The sequence below is a fragment of the Trachymyrmex cornetzi genome, unplaced genomic scaffold, assembly GCF_001594075.2.
Source record: "Trachymyrmex cornetzi isolate Tcor2-1 unplaced genomic scaffold, Tcor1.1 scaffold797, whole genome shotgun sequence".
In the NCBI taxonomy this organism is placed as follows: domain Eukaryota; kingdom Metazoa; phylum Arthropoda; class Insecta; order Hymenoptera; family Formicidae; genus Trachymyrmex; species Trachymyrmex cornetzi.
Window position 1 is genome coordinate 287,034 of NW_017300132.1, and position 20,355 is coordinate 307,388.

General features: G+C 34.2%; 1 protein-coding gene across 5 annotated transcripts in view; it reads left to right on the forward strand.

Moving 5' to 3' along the window:
* Nucleotides 1–20,355, forward strand: part of LOC108768464 (glutamate receptor ionotropic, kainate 2) — a 141,046-nt gene that overhangs the window by 53,200 nt on the left and 67,491 nt on the right. For all 5 annotated transcript variants that reach the window (XM_018518895.1, XM_018518897.1, XM_018518896.1 and 2 more), the window contains exons 4-7: nt 4,111–4,362; nt 16,844–17,019; nt 17,625–17,678; nt 17,760–17,924. In XM_018518895.1, the coding sequence (XP_018374397.1) occupies nt 4,111–4,362; nt 16,844–17,019; nt 17,625–17,678; nt 17,760–17,924 (647 nt within the window). The remainder of the gene's footprint in view (nt 1–4,110; nt 4,363–16,843; nt 17,020–17,624; nt 17,679–17,759; nt 17,925–20,355) is intronic.

The following is a 20,355-nucleotide window of genomic DNA, read 5'->3' on the forward strand; positions in this document are numbered from 1 at the left end:
ATTTTTTTACTGAAAATTATCGATCCCAAGTAGTGAAAAAAGAATTTGTGGTTGAAAGAACATCTATTAGAACACCTTCTTTAGTCAGGAAACGCATTTGTTCTGCACTAACGATCAAGAGATCTTTTCGGTTCTTATATTCCATTTTTATCGCTACACAATCTTTTCGTGTACTGTTATTACTTTTATCTTATAGCGTGTATTTTATTTCTACTTGGTGCAACTGCCCGTTTGATTCAATCGTCTTGCCAGGATAAAACACAATTAAAAGTAGAAACGAATATTTATAAAAAAAAACATATTAAATACGCATGATTAAAAAAATAGAAGCAATCGAATGAACAATAGAGTTCAATTTATTATAATGCACTTTGTATTGGAAATTATTAGGAAGAGGAATGCAAAGTATTTTTTTTAAAGTATGTAGACACACAACACATGCGCGCGCGTATATATATATATATAGAGAGAGAGAGAGACAGAGGGCACGTTTCTCGAAGCTAACGATCATCCTATTAAGCAACGAATTAAACCTCGTTTACTTCCGAGAGAGACTCGTTTACAGCCAACTTGATTTTTCCACGCTTTGCCCTTTGAGCGCCAGTACGAATCGACTGAAAGTTTATTTTAGCCTTAACCATTTACCTCGACATGGTTGCTATATATATATGGTTTAATAATCTGTAAATTTAATGTTGAGTAGATTGAAGCAATGCAATTAAAAATACATAGACAGAAATGTAACATTAATTATTAAACGTAAATGTTACATTAATTATTAAATACGCTATAAATTAAATAATTTCGTACATAAGTTTATACATATATAAATGAAAAAATATTTCTTTTTCGATAATTTCGACGTTTGCAGTTTTAGGTGCTTCTTAATTACATTATGCTTGTCTTTAGATAAGCATAACATAATTACGTATAATGTTTCCGCGATCGAGTTATTTATTATTAAGATCTTACACTGAAGTGACGAAAAAAGTTATTTTATAGTTATATCTTTCGTGAAATGCGAATACTTCTCCGATCAAATCGACGACAAATTTTTAATTTAACATTGAAACGCTATGGAATATTAACTATCCGTATTAAATTTTATTTTAATCACTCAGTATTTTCTTCGCAACTTTGTATTACTGGTCATGTCATTAGAAACGGTATACTGTAAAGAAAGGAACCATCCGGATTGTTGTAATCCGCATATAATGACGGCGATATCACCACCGTAACGTGGAATGATAATGGAACCTCGGAAACCCATTATCTCACTGCACAAGAAGCCATTACTCGCTGGCTTCCAGCTTCTCGTTGATCTTTTCCACTATTCTCTTGTGATAATCAGAGATAACTGTACGGGACAGCTTAATCATCTATCATGAAAAGAGCATTTTTGAAATCCGAAAGAAGCTTTACCATATCTATATTGCTAATGGCTTCTATAAACCTAAACATTTATTTATCACTGCATTACTCTCTATAAAATAAAATAATTTTACCACAAAGTTTTATGTGTTCATCAAATCATTACTCAAGTAACAAACTGATGTTATTCTGATATTAAAATAATGATGTTATTTTAACGTCATGATAATAAATGACATCATTTATTATTGATTAATAACGTATAAAGCTTAATGTATTAAATCAAAAAGTAACTATTTTGAATGTCAATCATTATTTTTGGTATTTAATAAAAGATAACTAACACTCCAAAGTTTGTCTGTTTTGTAAATATTATATAGGGTAACTCCGGTATATACGCCGCGCCTATTAAAAACTTAATTTATTAAGTATTACTTACTATGTTTATAGTAAACGAACTATATCAGTAAAAACTTTGTACTGTCTACTACTATGAAAAAAATATTAGAAATCCGAAATATTTATTTTTCATATTAAAAATAACTTTTTGAAACCCCCATAGAGGTGGGATATATGGCTACTCATAGGAGGAGGGAGGAATATGTACGGCTCATGAAAAATTTACAAATAATGCATATAAATAAGATGTATAATGACATAATAACTTATGTTATAAAGTTTTAAATAAAATATGTTATAAAGTTTTAAATAAAATATGTTTATAAAGTTTTATTAAGGAATAAGAATGGTAAATATGTATATGAAGTAATAGATAATAATTATGATCTTCCTACATATATAACAAGTATTATGACATGAGGTACATATTTCATACACTGAGAGAAAAATGTTTGGTATTTGTAACTATAATTACATATCACTATAATTATGATTATTACTGCTATAATAATAATAACAGTAACTATGTATATAGTTCTAGCAACAAATGTATATAGTTGGAACAACAATAAAAAATATGGTTGTTCCAATATATAACTATAAAATTATAGTTGTTAGAACTATATACATAGTTACTGTTATTATTATTATAGCAGTAATAATTATAATTATAGTGATATGTAATTATAGTTACAAATACCAAACATTTTTCTCTCAGTGTATAATGCGTTTATTGCATTTAGTGCACTGAATTCAATCTGCGCACTTTGTATGCTTTGGGCATAAATCCCGCTCACTAAAAATGCCGTATATCCCAAACAGGTGGGATATACAAGACAACAAACTAAACAAACAATACGAAAGCAAAGCTCTTGTATTTTGCTACACAACATGCTTTACTACATGTTCCACTACATGTATGTATCACGAAATAACCACTAAGTCTTTTACACGCCCTACAGTAATTATTTTATGTAGATTATAATTTATGATGGCGTTACTTATTACAGTGACAAATCGATTCAACTCACAATAAATTCATTAATATTAATAGTAAGAAGCTGAAATCATAACACAATACTAATATAACATAAAAGTATGTAACAGAGTAGTTACGGGAAAATTACCACCACTCCTTCTATTTTTTCTGATTTCTGTGGCGTATTTGCCGGAGTTACCCTACGTTACTAATGTAAGTTTGATGATAGACACAACGTTTTGTGATCAAACTTTCTTGTCACCTTGTACTAATAAAAATTTTTGGTAGTTAAATGTTTACACAATTTTACAGATTTGATCTCAATATGGTATGTACAACAAGACACTTGGCAAGCGTCACCATTTTCAGCATTTACGCGTTTACGTTGATTGCGCATATCCGTTCTATCTGCTTCGCAATTCCTTGCAGCTTCTCGCGTGACAATCGTTACGCTGCACTACGCGCCGTAACTCGCGAGCAATCCGGAAGTGCGATACCGCTCACGTTTACCGAGATTCGCTATTCGTGGCACTTGATCTAACTAACGTTGTCTTGTTGTTTCCCAGACGCGGCGGTAACTTCGGAGTACGGCACGCTCCGAAAATCGATTTCTGTCCGCGTGCGACAACGTAAATTAACTTGGCGACAGAGACACAAGCGTGCAGGCGGGTTTGTTCCTGTGGACGGGTGAAGCTATGGCCGAGTAACTCCGGGTCGGTCGGTTGTCTAACGTTGGCCGGACGTGCGGCAACACTTGGAACTTATACGAGATAACGTCGGGTGTGCTAGTACGTTCCAGGTTCGGTCATTCTGTACGTACAGCAACTGACCCTTATGCTCGCGCAATAGTCTCAAAGTGGCGTAAGGGAGGGCGAATTGCACGATCGTGTCCTACATGTAGTGTAGCGTTAATGCGGCGTTACCCTCAGTTTACGGCGGTTTTCTTGGCCATGCTCTGGGGTGGATTATCGACCGTGACACGGCATTATTATGTCGGCATTAACGGTACGGGGAAAACTCGTAATTTCGAGTTAATCGCTTTCTTCTCTCTCGTCGTGAGAACGGGAGATTGGATGGAGAAACGTTAATTATGTAAAGGAAGGAAAAACTTGATTAAACTAATAGCAGCATTACACTCGCGATTTTTCTCCGGATAATTAAAATTAGCGCTTCGAAAATCCATTTCGAGAGTATCCGCTTGAATTATTGCTCGTTAATGCGGACGCAGAGTTGCCAAGTTATACTCGAATCAAGTTTGTTGCCAAGTTGTTAGTACACGTTGCTACCATCTTGCTTTTGCTCAAACAAATTTGCCAAAAAAGCTATTCGTGCTAAAACGCGCATGTCACTTTTTGTTGCAGCGTGCCAGCAAGTCAAGCACGGCGTCCAGGCGGTCTTCGGACCTTCGGATCCGATCCTGGGTCAACATATTCACAGTATCTGCGACGCCCTCGACATTCCACATCTCGAGGCCAGGCTGGACCTGGAGACGGAAGCGAAAGAGTTCAGCATTAATCTTTATCCCGCACAAAGTCTGCTCAACGCCGCTTATCAGGACATCATGGAGTTCCTTAATTGGACCAAGGTGGTGATCATCTACGAAGACGACCATGGTGAGCGATAATAAATTTAACATGTACTATTTTCCAGTAATAATAATACTATTGAGTGCGTTTACAAGGGCTGCATTCAACAAAAAAGACACTTTTGCAACTGTTGTAAAATTCTTTAATACGATTGATGTTGCTCTTAGTTCCTTACTGAATCTAAATGTATAAACCAACCACATTAAAGAATTTTACAACAGTTGCTTTCTTTGCTGCAGCCAATAATAAAGTGATATAAATGTGTTGATTTGTTCGTAACTTTTTATTAGTTCCTTTTCATTGTTTTGAAAAAATATATATTATCCTTAACATAATTAAATTAAATGAAAATTTATCGTTTAATTCCTTTTTTAAAGTTTATTCTTATTATTTTGCTGCTTTTCGTTACAAATAGTGGCTGCGTCAGCTCAATGATGCTTCGTAACCTAATGTCGTAACTATTTTTACACAAATACGGAACGTTGCGTGAAAAAATTGGAAACAAGACGGCTTAGTCGAATTTTTCAATGTTTATTGGCATGCAGAACATTTGTCAAAATTTGTTTTACGTCTACTAAAACTTCTCGGAACATTTAACGCGCGCTATTGTAACGTAGAATCTCGCTAATGGCGCTGTGCGTTTTTGGCTATAAATAAATGAAAACGACATAGGATTCTCATTTCTTTGGCATGAGAATGGGAAAGAAATAACGTACTTTTACAAATTTGCCGAAAGCACATTTTCCTTTTTATCGCAAATGATACACGCAGAAAATGCATATTCATAACTTCGTTGTCGGATCCAACGCGACTACTTATAACTGATTAAATGAAAATTTTATTGTCGTCTCTCAAATGTCTTTGAATATTTTGATTGTGAATTGTGTTGCACTTGTTCTGTAAAAATCCGAGATAAATTAAATAGGAGATATTCTCAGTTTAAAGAGTACAAAGAGATTTTATTCAGCCTCTGCTAGTCTATGCATTAAAAATATTGCAGATGGGTATTACACGTTGAACGAAATTCGACTATTCAAGTTGAGTTTTTCTTGGCACAAAGCCGATTTTAAAGTTCTTTGAAATCCGAACTAAACATATACAGCCATCTTTTACAAGAATTTGCGTATGCATGGGCAACATGTCAAAGCGATATTTCTCTTGGTGTGCTTTCGCGTAGAATTATACTTTACTAGTAAGTTTGAGGAAGAGTACAAAGTTAGTAGCGATGGATGATTTGGAAGATCCAAGCAGGGATGAACTCGAATTGAAGCTGACGTTGAGCCCATCTTTCTCCGAGAAAGGACAGCCTCTCACTTCGGCAAGAGAGAGAGAGGGAGGGAGAGAGAGGGGGGAGAAAGAGAGAATTCTATATATTTAATTAATTGAACCTCATAATGGATCCATTTAAATAGTTCAAAGCATTGCAAATACGTCCAATTTATTGATTGGGGCATTTTATCCTTAAAGACATACCACGGTGGCAGATTAAGATGTTCTTGAAAATTCTTTATTTCAAAGTTACCTTTTCAATTTCAGATGCTACCGCGAACATGAACTCCGAGAAGCATTAAATGTCATTATTTTTTACATTTTAAAATAAATTATATAATTAACAAAATATTGTATATATTCTTGAAACTAGGACAAGTATTTTTTGGCATTCATGTATATCTTGTTTTTTCTTCTTATATTCTGAGTTTCTTTCCAAGTTTCAGACATAAATTGCAGTCGCGAGATCGATATTTTCAACGCGCTCCCGTATTTCTGTATGCATCGAAAATGCGCCAACAAAGATGCATTAATTATATTGTTCGACAAAAAGTCAAACTTTTTTCTTATATAAAAGTGCCGTAGTATATATTATATCTCAAAGATTTTTTGTGTCAAATATGATGCTATTAGCAGAATTTATGTAACATGTCAGGATTTTAATAAATGGCCCAAAAATAATATTTTTTATTATTTTAAACATTTTTTACGGCAAATCGAAGCTTCGTTTCTAAATAAAGTTTAAAAGTGCAATTCAAGAATTTTCAAATGAATTTTAATTCATGATTGTACGTTTTATTTCAATCAAGTTATAACTATTTGAATTTTAGACTTTCTGTAATTACACAATTCAACAAAAGACATTCTTTTTTTATCTTTAAAGTGTTATAGTACATATTCCGAAAATTTTTCGCGTTAAATACAATGCCATCGTTAAATTTTGCGTAGCAATGAATTTTTTAGTAAGTTGGTATGTAATATTAAATTGGTGTGGTTATTTTATTTAGAAGCAAGTTTTTGTTTTGTTGCAAAAAAATGTTGAAAAAAACGTCATTTTATCTCAATTTACTAAAAAAGTCTGACATGCTACACAAATTCTACCAACGGGATCGTGGTCTACACGAAAAAATTCCGGAATTTGTACTATGACATTTTAAAAAGAATTTGGATGTTGGACAGTATTATTTAAAGGGGAACGACTGTGCGTTTAAATAAATAAATCTCTAATTTGTCGAAAATAACAAGCGAGTGATAAGTAATCAGTAGAAAACGATTCTCAGATAAAGACAATTACGTTAAAGGAATAATACCGTAATACGTGAGAAGAATCTCATGACATAAACGTGTATTTTGCAACGCTAGAATATTTCCATGACTGATTATCATGGTACGTGGGTCGTCATCGTGGTTTGCTACTGTGACGGTTTGCTACGTGCCCTTCATTGTCACCAAAATCCACCATCTACAGACATTTGTCACGTGTAAGAGATATTTTACGTTTCATCTCCGCAGGTAGTTTTTTTGTAAATTGTAGTTGCTCGTAATTTTATCATGAAACAAATCGCTGCGATTATTGAGACATTTGGAGTCTCATTCTCGAAAAATATTGCATACACAAATACAAGGAAATCTATAATATGCATAATGTAACTAATATTTTCGTACATTTTTGTACGCGATATTCTTCTTGAATACTATCCCAATCAAGTAGCAGAAAAGACGTAAACAAAGTAATTGGTGACCAATAAGAAATTATTATCTTTATTTAATACAAAGATTTTTTTATAACATTATAATAAATTAAAATAATTGATGAAACAATCTATAAACATTGAAAATTGATTATAATAAATGTAGATAATAATTAATAGAAATTAAACAAAGTACAATTTTAAAGTTATGCTTTATTAGCTATATTAGAATTTTACTACGTGATTGCGATTTGCCATGTCAACAATAGTGAGTCGCGAAATGATATTGATATCATCGGAGAGAGAGAGAGAGAGAGAGAGAGAGAGAGAGAGAGAGAGAGAGAGAGCTAGTCAATTTATCTGCCATAAATTCAACTATATGTAACATAATTACTAAACCTTTGAAGAAAATTAATATGCTATGATCCATCTATATTGAATCTATAATGCAAGAGACATTGAAATTGATAACAAAATCAATTGGATACGTTACACACGGTTCAATTTCCCGTTCTGTTATACAGGTTAAAAGCAATGTTATACGCAATCGAATGAAACATGTTATGCGCGTGGCAAAGTGAAATGAAATGACATCATCGATAGACTAACACGTTCACCAATGGAGCGGTAACATCTGAAGTTTTTCTATCCAACTTTGCTGTCTCGTCGATAATTTCATTTCCGCGTCTCTCTGCGGGATTTTCCTGGAATTTAACCACCTTTGATGAAAACATCTCCCGAGCTTAACCGTCTTCCACAACGAGCTTAGCTATTTGTGAGGGAAGTACACGTACAAGCCGATTAGAACGCCCCTGACCCCCTGCCTGTTCCCCGCTATCTCGTCCAACCCCCTTGCGCATCTCGCCTCTTGCCAGAGCCGACGTGAATTCCTCGAGAGATTTACTGGGACTCCGGGATCTCCGTGTTTCCTACACTTTCAATTCCGGCGTGCTATGTACCCACGAGGTGTAAGGGATTCGGCTCGGCGAAATCGTACACGTCTCAAGCATGTTTGCCGTTAAGAGCCCGCGATTCGTTCAGCGGAATTTCATTTTATCGATGGAATCGAACATCGTCGCGGAGATGCGGTGTGACATGTCGTTTGAGTGGCTCAATGTCGATCTTACAACTTTACCCGAAAAGCTCTCGAGTCAACTATTCTATATTATGTCATTGTAAAAAATCGTGGCCTGTGTGTACGCTAGATTTAGTATCACATGAACAGAAAAAGATTAACGGATTGCAAAGGTTTCAACTTCTAATTTAAACCACTTAGTTATCTTTGATGGTAAGAGATAGACATTAGGCAGTTTGCGAAATTGACTCATTCAATCGACGAGCAAGTGCCGTCGCTAGCTCCATGGCTATCTTGGGAGCCAGACAGCGTGGCATTAGATCTCTTTCAACTTTCGAGTAGTTTAGAGAGTCGCTGGTATCGATTCACGATTACTTTACTCGTTTTCCGTCTCGTGGAGTTCCCGCGGAAACTTCCTCAACCAGTAACAACCCGCTATCCACTTTGCGCGTTTCTCGAATCGTTGCATTCTATCTAATCAAGCGATGCGTTTCTTTGCTTTTCGCTTTGTAATTTAAATGTGCGAATTCAAGGAATACTAATTGCGCGCCTAATTAGATAAAAGAATTATGAAACACATTTAATTTTTTATTTAATTCTATTTTATAGTATTGCGGATGCTTCGAATGCGCTCTCTCTCTCTCTCTCTCTCTCTCTCTCTCTCTCTCTCCTATGCCAAAGGATTATTGGTGCCTGAAGAATTCCGTAATCGTTATTCCCTGTATGGCTTTAGACCGCTGCGGAATGTCAATTCAAAGCTTTCTCAAAAAGTTCAAACATCTTCGCCTCGTCTGCAATTTTAAACGAAAATGAAATTTCGAGTAGAACACGTACAAAAAATATTGCAATATTTCAACGTATGAGAGAACTCCCCAACGCTTCTAGTTTCTTCTAGACCATAAGAATGTTATACAATTAATGTTTAATATTTAATCGCTCTATTGACATGTGTCTGAAGCATCGACACGAACATCGTCATTCATGCGACCGCAAGGGCGGCATTTATCCACGAATCTAATTGAGTTTCGCTTCCGCTCGCGCATGAGGAGAGATATCGCACATTAACGCAGAATGAGCAAAATCAAGCCGCCGCATTAGAAACCTTCCGCCGTACAATAAACGCGCTCCGCATAACTCTCTGGTAGAATAGACTTTACAATGAAGTCCTGTGTCCGTGGTTGTAATATTAACACCAAGTTCCTCACGTACACAGATATGCGCAATGTTAATGGCGAGCGGAATTGTGACTGCGCGAGCTGTTTAGTTTTGCACCTGATATAAAGTACATGACTTACCAACGTCACGCCGACGTCACTTAGAATTAGAATCATTACCTGGCCTGAATCTATTTTTAATCCTGTAATGGGAAGATGTTTTTCAGAATTTATCCGGGGAGATTGGATCCGATCCGAAGCTCTGGTATGTTCATTTTTTATCCAATCAATGTAGAAAATGGATAAAAATAGCAACATGAAACTGCTTCCTTTTATTTACAGGTGAAAAAATATATGAGCGAAGAAATTGATGTGTGTCGATGCCTATAATATTTTTTAGTAAATCTTACAATTTTCAATTTAAGAAAAAAAATAATAAAGTTTACTAATTTTACGAATATTTTGGCTGTACATATAATATCAGCTCAGTTAAAAAATCCGCTAAAAAAGTCAATATCATCAGCTATTATAATATTGAACATGTTTAAATACATTCTGAAATCAACTGCAAAATACAAAACAAATAATTTGACTTATAATAACTTTATGCAACAAAATATTTTGTTTTAAGTAAATAACATTTGAATTTAGAGTTGAGCTAATGGATGCAACGAGAAGTATCATCGCTTTTCCAACGATATATTATGCCATTCTTATACATTATTTTAAATAATTAAACAGCTATATTAAGTGTTGAATTACACAACAAAAATAGCAATAATATAGAAACATTAAATCAGCCGCACTGCGAAAGAGTTTTCCGATTGAAATAACGTCGTAATATCGTGCGAATAATACGCGATGCAATATTAAGCGAAAATTCTTCCACGCGCGTCCGTCTTTATATGAAGTGAGTTACGTGCTTCAGCTCGTCAGACATTATTCAACGGAAAGTCGGCAGCGAGATTCCCGACGTCGTAATTACATTTAGAGTTCATCGAAATTACGTGAAGTGAAACCGCCCTACGTGGATTAATGTTTCACCAGTTAATTCGGCGTCGGTTTTTCAATCCGCGGTATAATAAGATCAACCTTCATTCATCCCGAGATAAGTACCAAAGGGTGAGAAATTCACCGTGAGATGATGATACTTTCCGCTTTTTCTTCACCTGAAGAAAAAGGAACACGTTGAGTGGGCGAAACGGTTTCGAGTTCCCGCTTCGTACTCCCGCCAACCTGATTCCGTGTCCTTACGTCCCGAGAATCGCCAATGAACCTTCAACCTGGCCCATCACAGTCCATTGTGGAACTTCCAAGACTCCATCGAACAACCATCTCCGCATCCCCTCCCCCCCGTCTTACGTTACACTTCTCTCCCTTGCACCTTCATCGTTCCTTACCATCCGCATTCCTCACGGAATCCTTCAGAATAATGGAGTCGCTGGCGGAAGTACGAATCGTCCCGCTGAACTCACGACCCTGCATTTTTATATTTCGATGCAGAATGGTAGAAAAAAACATAAGAGAAGAGGCTTGCGTATTTCCATTTTTCTTTACGGCAGAGCCGATATTTTTATTGGAAAATTTTTGCATCTCGCAAATTTCACCGAATATCACGGATATATCACGAGACTTAAAATATAAAATGTTCAGAATATACATTTTCAACTTTAAAGATAGTGACAGTTTTGTAAAACAATAGTATCAATATTTCTAAAATGCACACTGTTTTTTTAATAAAAGTACGAAGTTTTTACGTCGTATGCATACATATATTTCTTATTTTCGACATTTTATCTGCGATATTCCGCCTAGATATTTTCTTCTTATTCTGTAGTACGCTCGTCTCGTAAAGTTCGCTAGTTCAAGCATGAAATGTCAAATCCTTTTTACGTGAGATCCGTCAAAACCAGGCGATGTGGCCTTGTATTTTTATAACCTCTGAAAGTGACAGACCAGCAGTATTCTGAGGATCTGCAAGACCTGTACGATGGAAAACTTCAAGCACCTTGTGCTTATCTCCCCTACGAATATCTATATTGAATGCCGAACGTGATCCTTAAATATTTTTTAACTTAAAAATATAAAAAAAATTGAGCGGTATAAAATATAAAATTTGTTTTTCTATGAAACGTCATTGTAAATCGTATATTTATGGATATATCCAGCAGAAGATCGGGGGGTGTTTAAATCTAATATTTTTCCTATTTAAAATCAGAAAAGAGACATTTTAAGGTCTAAAATATATATATTTTAAAGAATACTTTACTTACACACAAAAATTATTGTTTACGTGATAACAGAATTGGTAACCTCTTTGCTCCCCAACAAAAATTTTCGATGCTCATATACCTTACAAAATTTATCTTTCTATTAAATTGTGTATAAGATGCAATATGATATCATTATCCTACAGATTTATTAGCATAAAATAATGTAATAAATACAGCGTAGTATATGCATATATTATTGTTTCTTCCAGAATCTGATATTTTGATTCTTTTCTATTTATATTGATTATCATTATTTTTATCACAAATTTTAAAAAAGCAATCTATGCATCGAATACTTTAAACATATGATCAACCGTCAATTATTTCAGTCACGTATTTTAAAGCAGAGTGATTATTATTACCAGTTCATTTCCCTCACGTATCTTGAATATTATTAAGAGATCAATAATTTCTCTCACGTATTTTCAAATTTCGTTAAGCAGACTTACTCCTCTCTAATTTCGCAGTCGCGTGTTCTAAATGGTTTTGTTTCTAAACACGAACTCTGGCGAAATTCTTCACAGAATCTGAGCGTAATGCTACGATAATTACGAGGAAGTCCGGAGAATACGCAAGGAGCGTGAGTGGTGCATTCGTGAAAATTATACATGGTCGCTATCATATTTTGCGGAGATCTCTCCGCGAATATCCTACCGCGTGGTGCATTCTTGCATACATGAGCAAGAATTTCCTCTTGTCATAATGAGAATTTTATGACCAACCCGGTCCCATATAACGTGTCCAGTCGAGCGCGTATGTTTTACACGATAGCTAAACCATGGCGATGCGATGGAGGGTCGCAAAAGTGGGAATTCGTTCCCAGACGCAGCGAAAGTCTTCACGAACTTTTCGTATAACTCGGCGATCGTCGAAGTTCCTCGGTATGTCGTCTTTCCGCACGAACGACTGACCGGTCCCGATGGGACGAGCAAATCTTCTGAAAACAAGCCTCTTCACAATTCTTGACGTAGTTAATGAAAGTCCGTCTTGTACAACATCATTTTGAAAGAAGGTCGTCGCTGACCAGTGATAGTCAATGAATTAGGGAGGACATCGTTGTTGTAAAATATAACTATACGCGAAAAAAATGCATTGTTACATCCCATTTTATTTTATTAAGGACAGTTATGCATAGCAAAAAAAATGATATACAAATTACATGTCAATAAAAGAATATACCTGCGAATGAAATCATACGCAGATTTAAAATCGTGATTTGCATATTTTTATTAAAATATCTTTATAACTAAAAACAACAGATATATTTATTTTTTTCTCTTCAATTATTTATTTTATAGATTTTTAAAGGGTTTTATTTTAATATACAGTGAGTATTTCAATATTTTCTGTTCAAACATTGTCAACACGCTATAGCTGCAGTTATTAAAACTATTTAATTATTTTAGAAAAACATCAAATGCGAATTTGTTTTCTGTTTTTTTATCATTTGATTTTCATTATTTGTTTTTATTTTTGTGAAAAAATAAAAATTAAAAGTATCTGTTTGGATTCAATTGAATTGCAAATTTAACTGTATCTAATTGAATTTGAAATTATTATATTTACAAAAAATTAGCGTCTTATCTTTATTATTTTTTATTATTACTACAGCAAAGTAGTATTTGAAAATTTGAATAGAATTAAAGCATTAATAAAAATTTATTTAGTTTTGTATATTACAGTACACATTGATCGGCCTTTTCTTTTTTGCTTTTTTCATTACGGAATTTTTATCTAAAAAGAATCTTGAGATTTTTAAGAGATATAACTTCCTTTAAAATGTCATGTATATAATAGTAGTAAATTTGGAAGAATCAACTATATAACTTTTTACAAGAAACTTCTTCACAAAAGCACTTGATATATTTTCTTCATTTTTTGTCGAAATATAATTGCAACTCCGCAAGTAAAGTTGTCCCTCTTACTTTCTTGGAATATTATTAAAAGCGTCATCAAGTATCTTTTTTACAAAAAACGCATTTATATTCTAAAGCGCTATTTCTCAAAGTACTTCCAAATCGAATCTTTCAGCTGCCGACGTTCGCTCGCACCTTCAATATTCATTCGGTCGTCCTCTTGAAATGCGCATGTTTAAGACAGCCGGCGATCCAATTATTTCGATCGTCTGTCACCGCGCGATCCACTCGAGGCGAGGAACGAAAAAGGAAGAGGCAAGTAATCGTTGACAGCTTCCTTTCGTGCGCCAACTCAGCGCAATATTTCGCATTGTCGAGGCATATCGACATTTCGAGCACGAATCGTAAGTGGTCGTCATTAGAGTATATAAAACCAATATGATAATCTATCTTCCATATATAGGAATAGACATAAACTTTTCTTTTGTAGCCCTTTAGAGAAATTATTGTCAAGTACCACCACGTTTAGTTCGGCTTGTAATTTTTTTCTCATCTCGCGCCTCGCAGAATCCTTACACAAGTGATGCAACCAATTACCTTGGTAAGGTCTCTTCCATGATTTGTACGACGTCAGTGATACTTAGCTCTTTATTTTTCTTAGTGATTTTCTATCTCTATTTTTGCTCTTTTTTATTAACGATTTTTGTTATTATTATTGTAGGATTATCGATTGGATTTAAAAAAACGGGATGTTTTTTCTCGATTTATGCTTAATCAATTGATTCAAATGTAACCCACATTAAAAATCTTTCAAAATGTTTGAAACAAAAGTACTGGATATTTAGCATATTAGCATCATGGTATAATGGTAACTAAACAAATAATTCGATAAGTAATTACTAAAATTCGTCACCTAATAGTGAAGAAATTAAAAGGGGCCACATCTACACTGGCCATAATCATCACCTTCCCTCTATGAATTCGTGATCAGTTGAGGGTCAAACAAGTATTACCAAGTCCTTCTAGAAAGTATAAGAAATACGAACACTTTAAAGTCTAATCAAACAGAAAATATAAAGTAAATTTCGTTTCCTATATCATCATTCTTTTCAAATACAAAAATATAAGATTATGGAACACGTTTATTATATAAATTTTTTTATTATACGTAAACATGCAAAATATTGCAGAAATATTTCTCAATGCTCGTCGTTGAAAGCCAGGATAATACTATGCCGTTAAGTTCAAAACCGCGACGCGGATCGTAGTGAGAAATTGCGTCGCATTGCACTCATTTCCGCACGTCACGTCTCGCTCTCTAGAAACGCATTCTTCCTCGGTATCCCTTAAACACAACGTACGTTAAGTCAGGCAATGCCAATTCCCTAGTTAGTAATCTGTAAATGGTACAATTCTCTCACATTGTAGAATCGTAAACGACGTACCACCCTTCAACTTTGATGGATGTTCGTACTCTGTTACGATGCCTTGAAACGCAACTCGCGATAACGCATCCTCTTTATGGCTTCTCGTCATGTCAATTTTAATAAAAGGTATCGTTTTCTCTCTCTTTCTTTCTCTTCCGATCTCTATCTCGCATGTCGCTCGCGAAATTACGAAGAGCAGCAAAACGCTCGAAATGCTATTTTAATTAAAACCGCCATTTCAAACGACTCCCATGAAAGTCCGTTCTTGGTATACACAGAGTGTTCATAATTTAAACTGCAACGAGTCACACCACAAACCGCAAGAAATATTCAACTTATTATTTTCAATTCAAACTGTGACGCTCACCAATTTCATTACCTCTTTAAACTTTTCGCTATCACACTTTGCGCAAAGTACTAATTTATTAATAATTATAATTATTCTTTTTTAAAAAATAATTATGCAAAATTTTAAAAAAATTACACGCTTGAAAATTTTGTAGAACAATTGTTTACGATTAAATTGAAACAAATTGTAATGAAAAGTATGTCAATGAGATATCTTGATAATATCACAATAAATATAAGTTATATAATCGATAAGTTATATAATATTATATTTATAAAATAGATCTTTATAAATGTTGAATTTGTATTATACTATTATGCAAAAATAATTTTCTTATCACTGTTTTCTTTATACACGACTTGATATGTGACGACCGCAAAGATACTACATTCGGTGATCACAGTATTGGTGCTCCAGTGAAACATGCGCGCTTAACTTCCAGCCAGTTATTCATAGTGTTTCCCAAGATAGTCATCCGATGTTGTCCCCCAGGATACAAAATCTGCTTACATGAGAACATTGGTCTTACTCGAGTTACTCGACATGGCTTCAATTAAACTCGGTTTCTTACTCGCTTCTAGATTAATTATGCTACCACTTGAACGTACAAAAATACAAAAATACATAACAAAATACATTTTCCTTTTTTTTCTTCCTTTCTCTTTTCTGAAAGAACGGTCTATGATGGTATCGGAATTTCTATTTTATTTCAGTAACACGTTACCGTTTTTTTTTTTACAAAATAAAAGTGTAACTCATATATCTATACAGTTATATATAAAATTTTCTACTTCAAATTAAATTAATGATTGATGTTGATTGATTGAATTAACGATGCAAGTAAAACTGATAGATTATGTGTGATTTTATTTTTTGTCATTAGATGCATTTAAGCGAATAAATATAAACTTGTGTTATCTAATATATACGTTAACATGATATGATTCAATACGATCGGCTTAGACGTCAATACACTCAAGTAAACTCGACCGCATCAATCAGCAGATCGTTTGCATGAGTGAAGTTTATCGAAATTATCCCGACTTTGGCACTCCGTACCCAATAGAAACTGACAGGCCGAAACGTTGCCGCCCGTCTCCAACACGCGTCGGAATCTCAAGAGCTAAAGTTCCAGCGGGTAACTTGCAAGAGAACAGAGCCTGTGTCTCTCCGGAAGACCTGCAAGTCAGATACCTTGATTACTTAGGCGCTGGAGAGTATTGATTTCGTCGGATAGCGCGATTCACGGGTTTCCGTGTCATTAAGCGACCGACCTGATAATTCCTGCGGAGATCGTGAAACAAATGATTCGCTCGTGTTGACATCGACAATCTTCATAAATTAACTTTTTATATCTTGTGCTATCGGAGTACAAGTGTAATTGAGATAAATACGTATCTACTTTGGCTTTTAGGATTAATGAAGCTTCGGGAGCTGGTGAAGTCACCGAAAATCCGTGGTATCGAAGTCAATCTCCGGCAGGCAGACCCCAACTCGTATAGGCAGGTCCTTTCCGAAATGAAGAGCAAAGAATTTCGAAATATCATCGTGGACACAAAACCCGAGCACATGCATCATTTTCTACAAATGGTAAATTATTCAGCGCACATTTTACATTAACACATACCTTCTAAAAAAAATACGAATGTGGATTTTATATTTTGCAATGTTCATAGAATTTTTATCGTATTAATATTGATATAATATTGATATAAACCAACGTGGATTTAATTTAACATTATGAGTATGAATTTAATATTATGATTTAAAACCAATAGCATTAAATCTACATTGTGTCAGTGTTTATATGTATTAACACAAACACGGTGAAAATTATATTTAACATTCATGGTATTAAATCCACACCTAAATTTTTTATACGTGTTATATACGTATATAAATTATTTTTCAAATATTCTGCTATTATCATTGATTTGAAAGAAAATCTGCTAGTTAATTATAAAAATATTTGGATATTAAAAAATTATGGGAAAGGATGTTTAGATAAATTTTTGTTGAAAAAAAATTGGTTCTAAATTGTTCCAAAGATTCATACGTAAAAAAAATGTTTTAGAGGTAAAAATAACCGTAAATTTGGGCATGTTCCGATTTTAAGATAGATTTGTATTTTACATATAATATTTTCTATCACAAAAGTGATCTCGACTAACCGTATAGTTTCGCATACATTGCAGATCCTGCAGCTGCAGATGAATGATTACAAGTACCACTACCTCTTCACGACTTTCGTAAGTACCCTAGGGATATTGAAACGCACATTCAAGATCCACTTGGTCTGCGACTCGATTCGCTCGCTTGCTTTTCCGCAGGATATCGAAACCTTCGATCTCGAGGACTTCAAGTACAATTTTGTCAATATCACTGCCTTTCGTTTGGTCGACGCGGACGACGTCGGTGTACGTAGTATCCTGAGGGACATGGAACGCTATCAGCCATCGGGAAACACGATCCTCAACAAGTCGAGAATCATCCAGGTAAGCACATGAATCTTCTGTTTATAGAAACTCGTGCAGTACACGTATGAAGAAATATGTGACGCTTGCGAGTCTCGATTTTATAATTAAAGTTTGTAGGATGTAAAATTTGTGACGCGAGGGGATTTGTGCAACATCGACTTTATACATGAAAAGAACGTTTTACTGAAATATCTAAAAATTTAGTTAGATACAGATCTAAAAATAATTTTGTTGAACTCTATCAAAATAATTATGTAGAATTCCTAAACTGGTTGCTAAAATATTAAAATTTTTGGCTGTCAACATTTAAGCGTTCTACATACATTTTTTATAATCTAACAAAATTATTTTTAGATCTGTATCTAGCTAAATTTTTCGTTAAATTTCAGCAAAATCATCCTTTCCATTTAGTTTAATACTTTTTCGATATATTTACAAATACGGCAATTTCGTATTTCGTCTGTAGAAAGTTTTTCATTGATAAAAGGAAAAAATTGTACACCCTGGAAAATTGGTATATTTTCGGCAAAATTGTATTTTACGATTAGTTCCCGTATCATATTCATAAAAAACATAACAGGTATATACGGATATTACTATACTTTCATATCACAATAATATTTTATCGGCCATAATTTTGCATGATACAGTAGGTTACATTGCGCCTTTGAAAGATTGGCAAGATCTCAATGAAAGATGTAAAACAATTTATCGTCACGCGGCATATAGTGCACCTACAACTTCGATGCCTGTGCGTCAACATCACTGAATGCTTTATGGAGCAATAAAATCGACTAAAAGCTATTCGAAACAGCGTGTGTGTTGCCACGAGCAATACCACATATGTGAGTAACAACAGCCACATTGTTACCAAAGTAACAAGCATTGCTGTTTTCGAAGCAACGGTAAAGTTGTCGAAAAATATTAAACGGAAAAATCTTTCTCTTCTATTATACATAACGAGCTTGTGCTAGTATGAATGTTAAAATATATCGTCAATCACACACACAAAAGAAATAGCAATCGATCAAAAATAAAAGAAATAATGAAACAAACGAGAGAGAGAGAGAGAGAGAGAGAGAGAACTGCAAAATTATTTTTATTTTATTACTAGCTGTGATTTGAAATATGTATAATGTTTATAAAAAAGGTATACACGCATGTACGAGTATTCTATCATAAAATATACTCAGATATTGCGATATCGGTAAATGGAAATTCTGTTTGACTTCATACTTTTGTGCACATATTTCTCTAGACAATTCGACGGTTATATTAAATTATAGTATTTTTCGTAATGCATATGGGAAAAGAAATTTTATTTGCATTTAAATTATATAACATTCTATCCAAATTGCATAGTTATAAATTCCACCAATGGCATATACGTTTAGATAACGTATATGTGCACATCATTCGGTCAAACAACCTTCTCCATTAACAAGTTATATTCCATTAATTCTCAATTTACAAAACATTATTCGCCTTAATCAAAAACGTATCAGTGTAGTATAAAACAATGAGATTTCTATCTATTTTCTAAATAATTATTCATCATTGTAACAAAGAGGAAATTATTTTTTTTATTTTTATCATTTATAATATCAGAACAATGAATCTACATGAGAAATAGGAAACTCGAGGGAGAAAACTCGCTATTCTTTCACCTGATGATGTGTAACAGAATTATCACACATCCGCTATGCATGTAAAAATTCGCGGCCGCAGTTGCAGCGCGTTCGCGACGCGTGAAGCTTAACGCTTTTTTTCCAATTTAGATGCAGATCAGAATGTCGTCGTGACGACGACGACGACGACGACGACGACGACGACGACGACTTAGTGAACTCTACCGTTACCGCTACGACGGCCGCCCGTAATCGCGTTTCGTATCACGCACATGCGTGCAGGCGTGAATGCGCTGAATAGCGTGCCAATGAAGCACCGTGCGTACTCACGAAGTCGCACAGCGCACGTGTTTAAATCGAGCTTTCGCGATTCATCAAGTTGAGCATCTTTAATTTTTCCATATTAATTTTTTTATTAATTTCACTGCATTTATTTAACCGGGAATAGTCACTTGGGATATTTTTACACCTCAGCGGCGAGAAATTGTGAATTCTTGTAGAATGGATATTATTTTATTTCTTTACATATTTTCTTTCTTTTTTAATAACTATTCTTTACAAATCTTTAAACATGCTATCGAAAAGCCGCAATAAAAGTGTTACATTAATAAAAAATTTTTATTTTTTAGAAATACTTAATAAGCTATTTAACATGCTTATTTAATTAATTTGCCTAGTTTCTACTTACCCTTGTTTTAAATTACGCGATTAAATTCATATCCATAATGTTCTCAAATACTAGTAAACTGGAAAACAATCGATAATGTAATATATATTAATAATACCCCGATTTTTTTATTGAGATATACAAACAGCTTCTA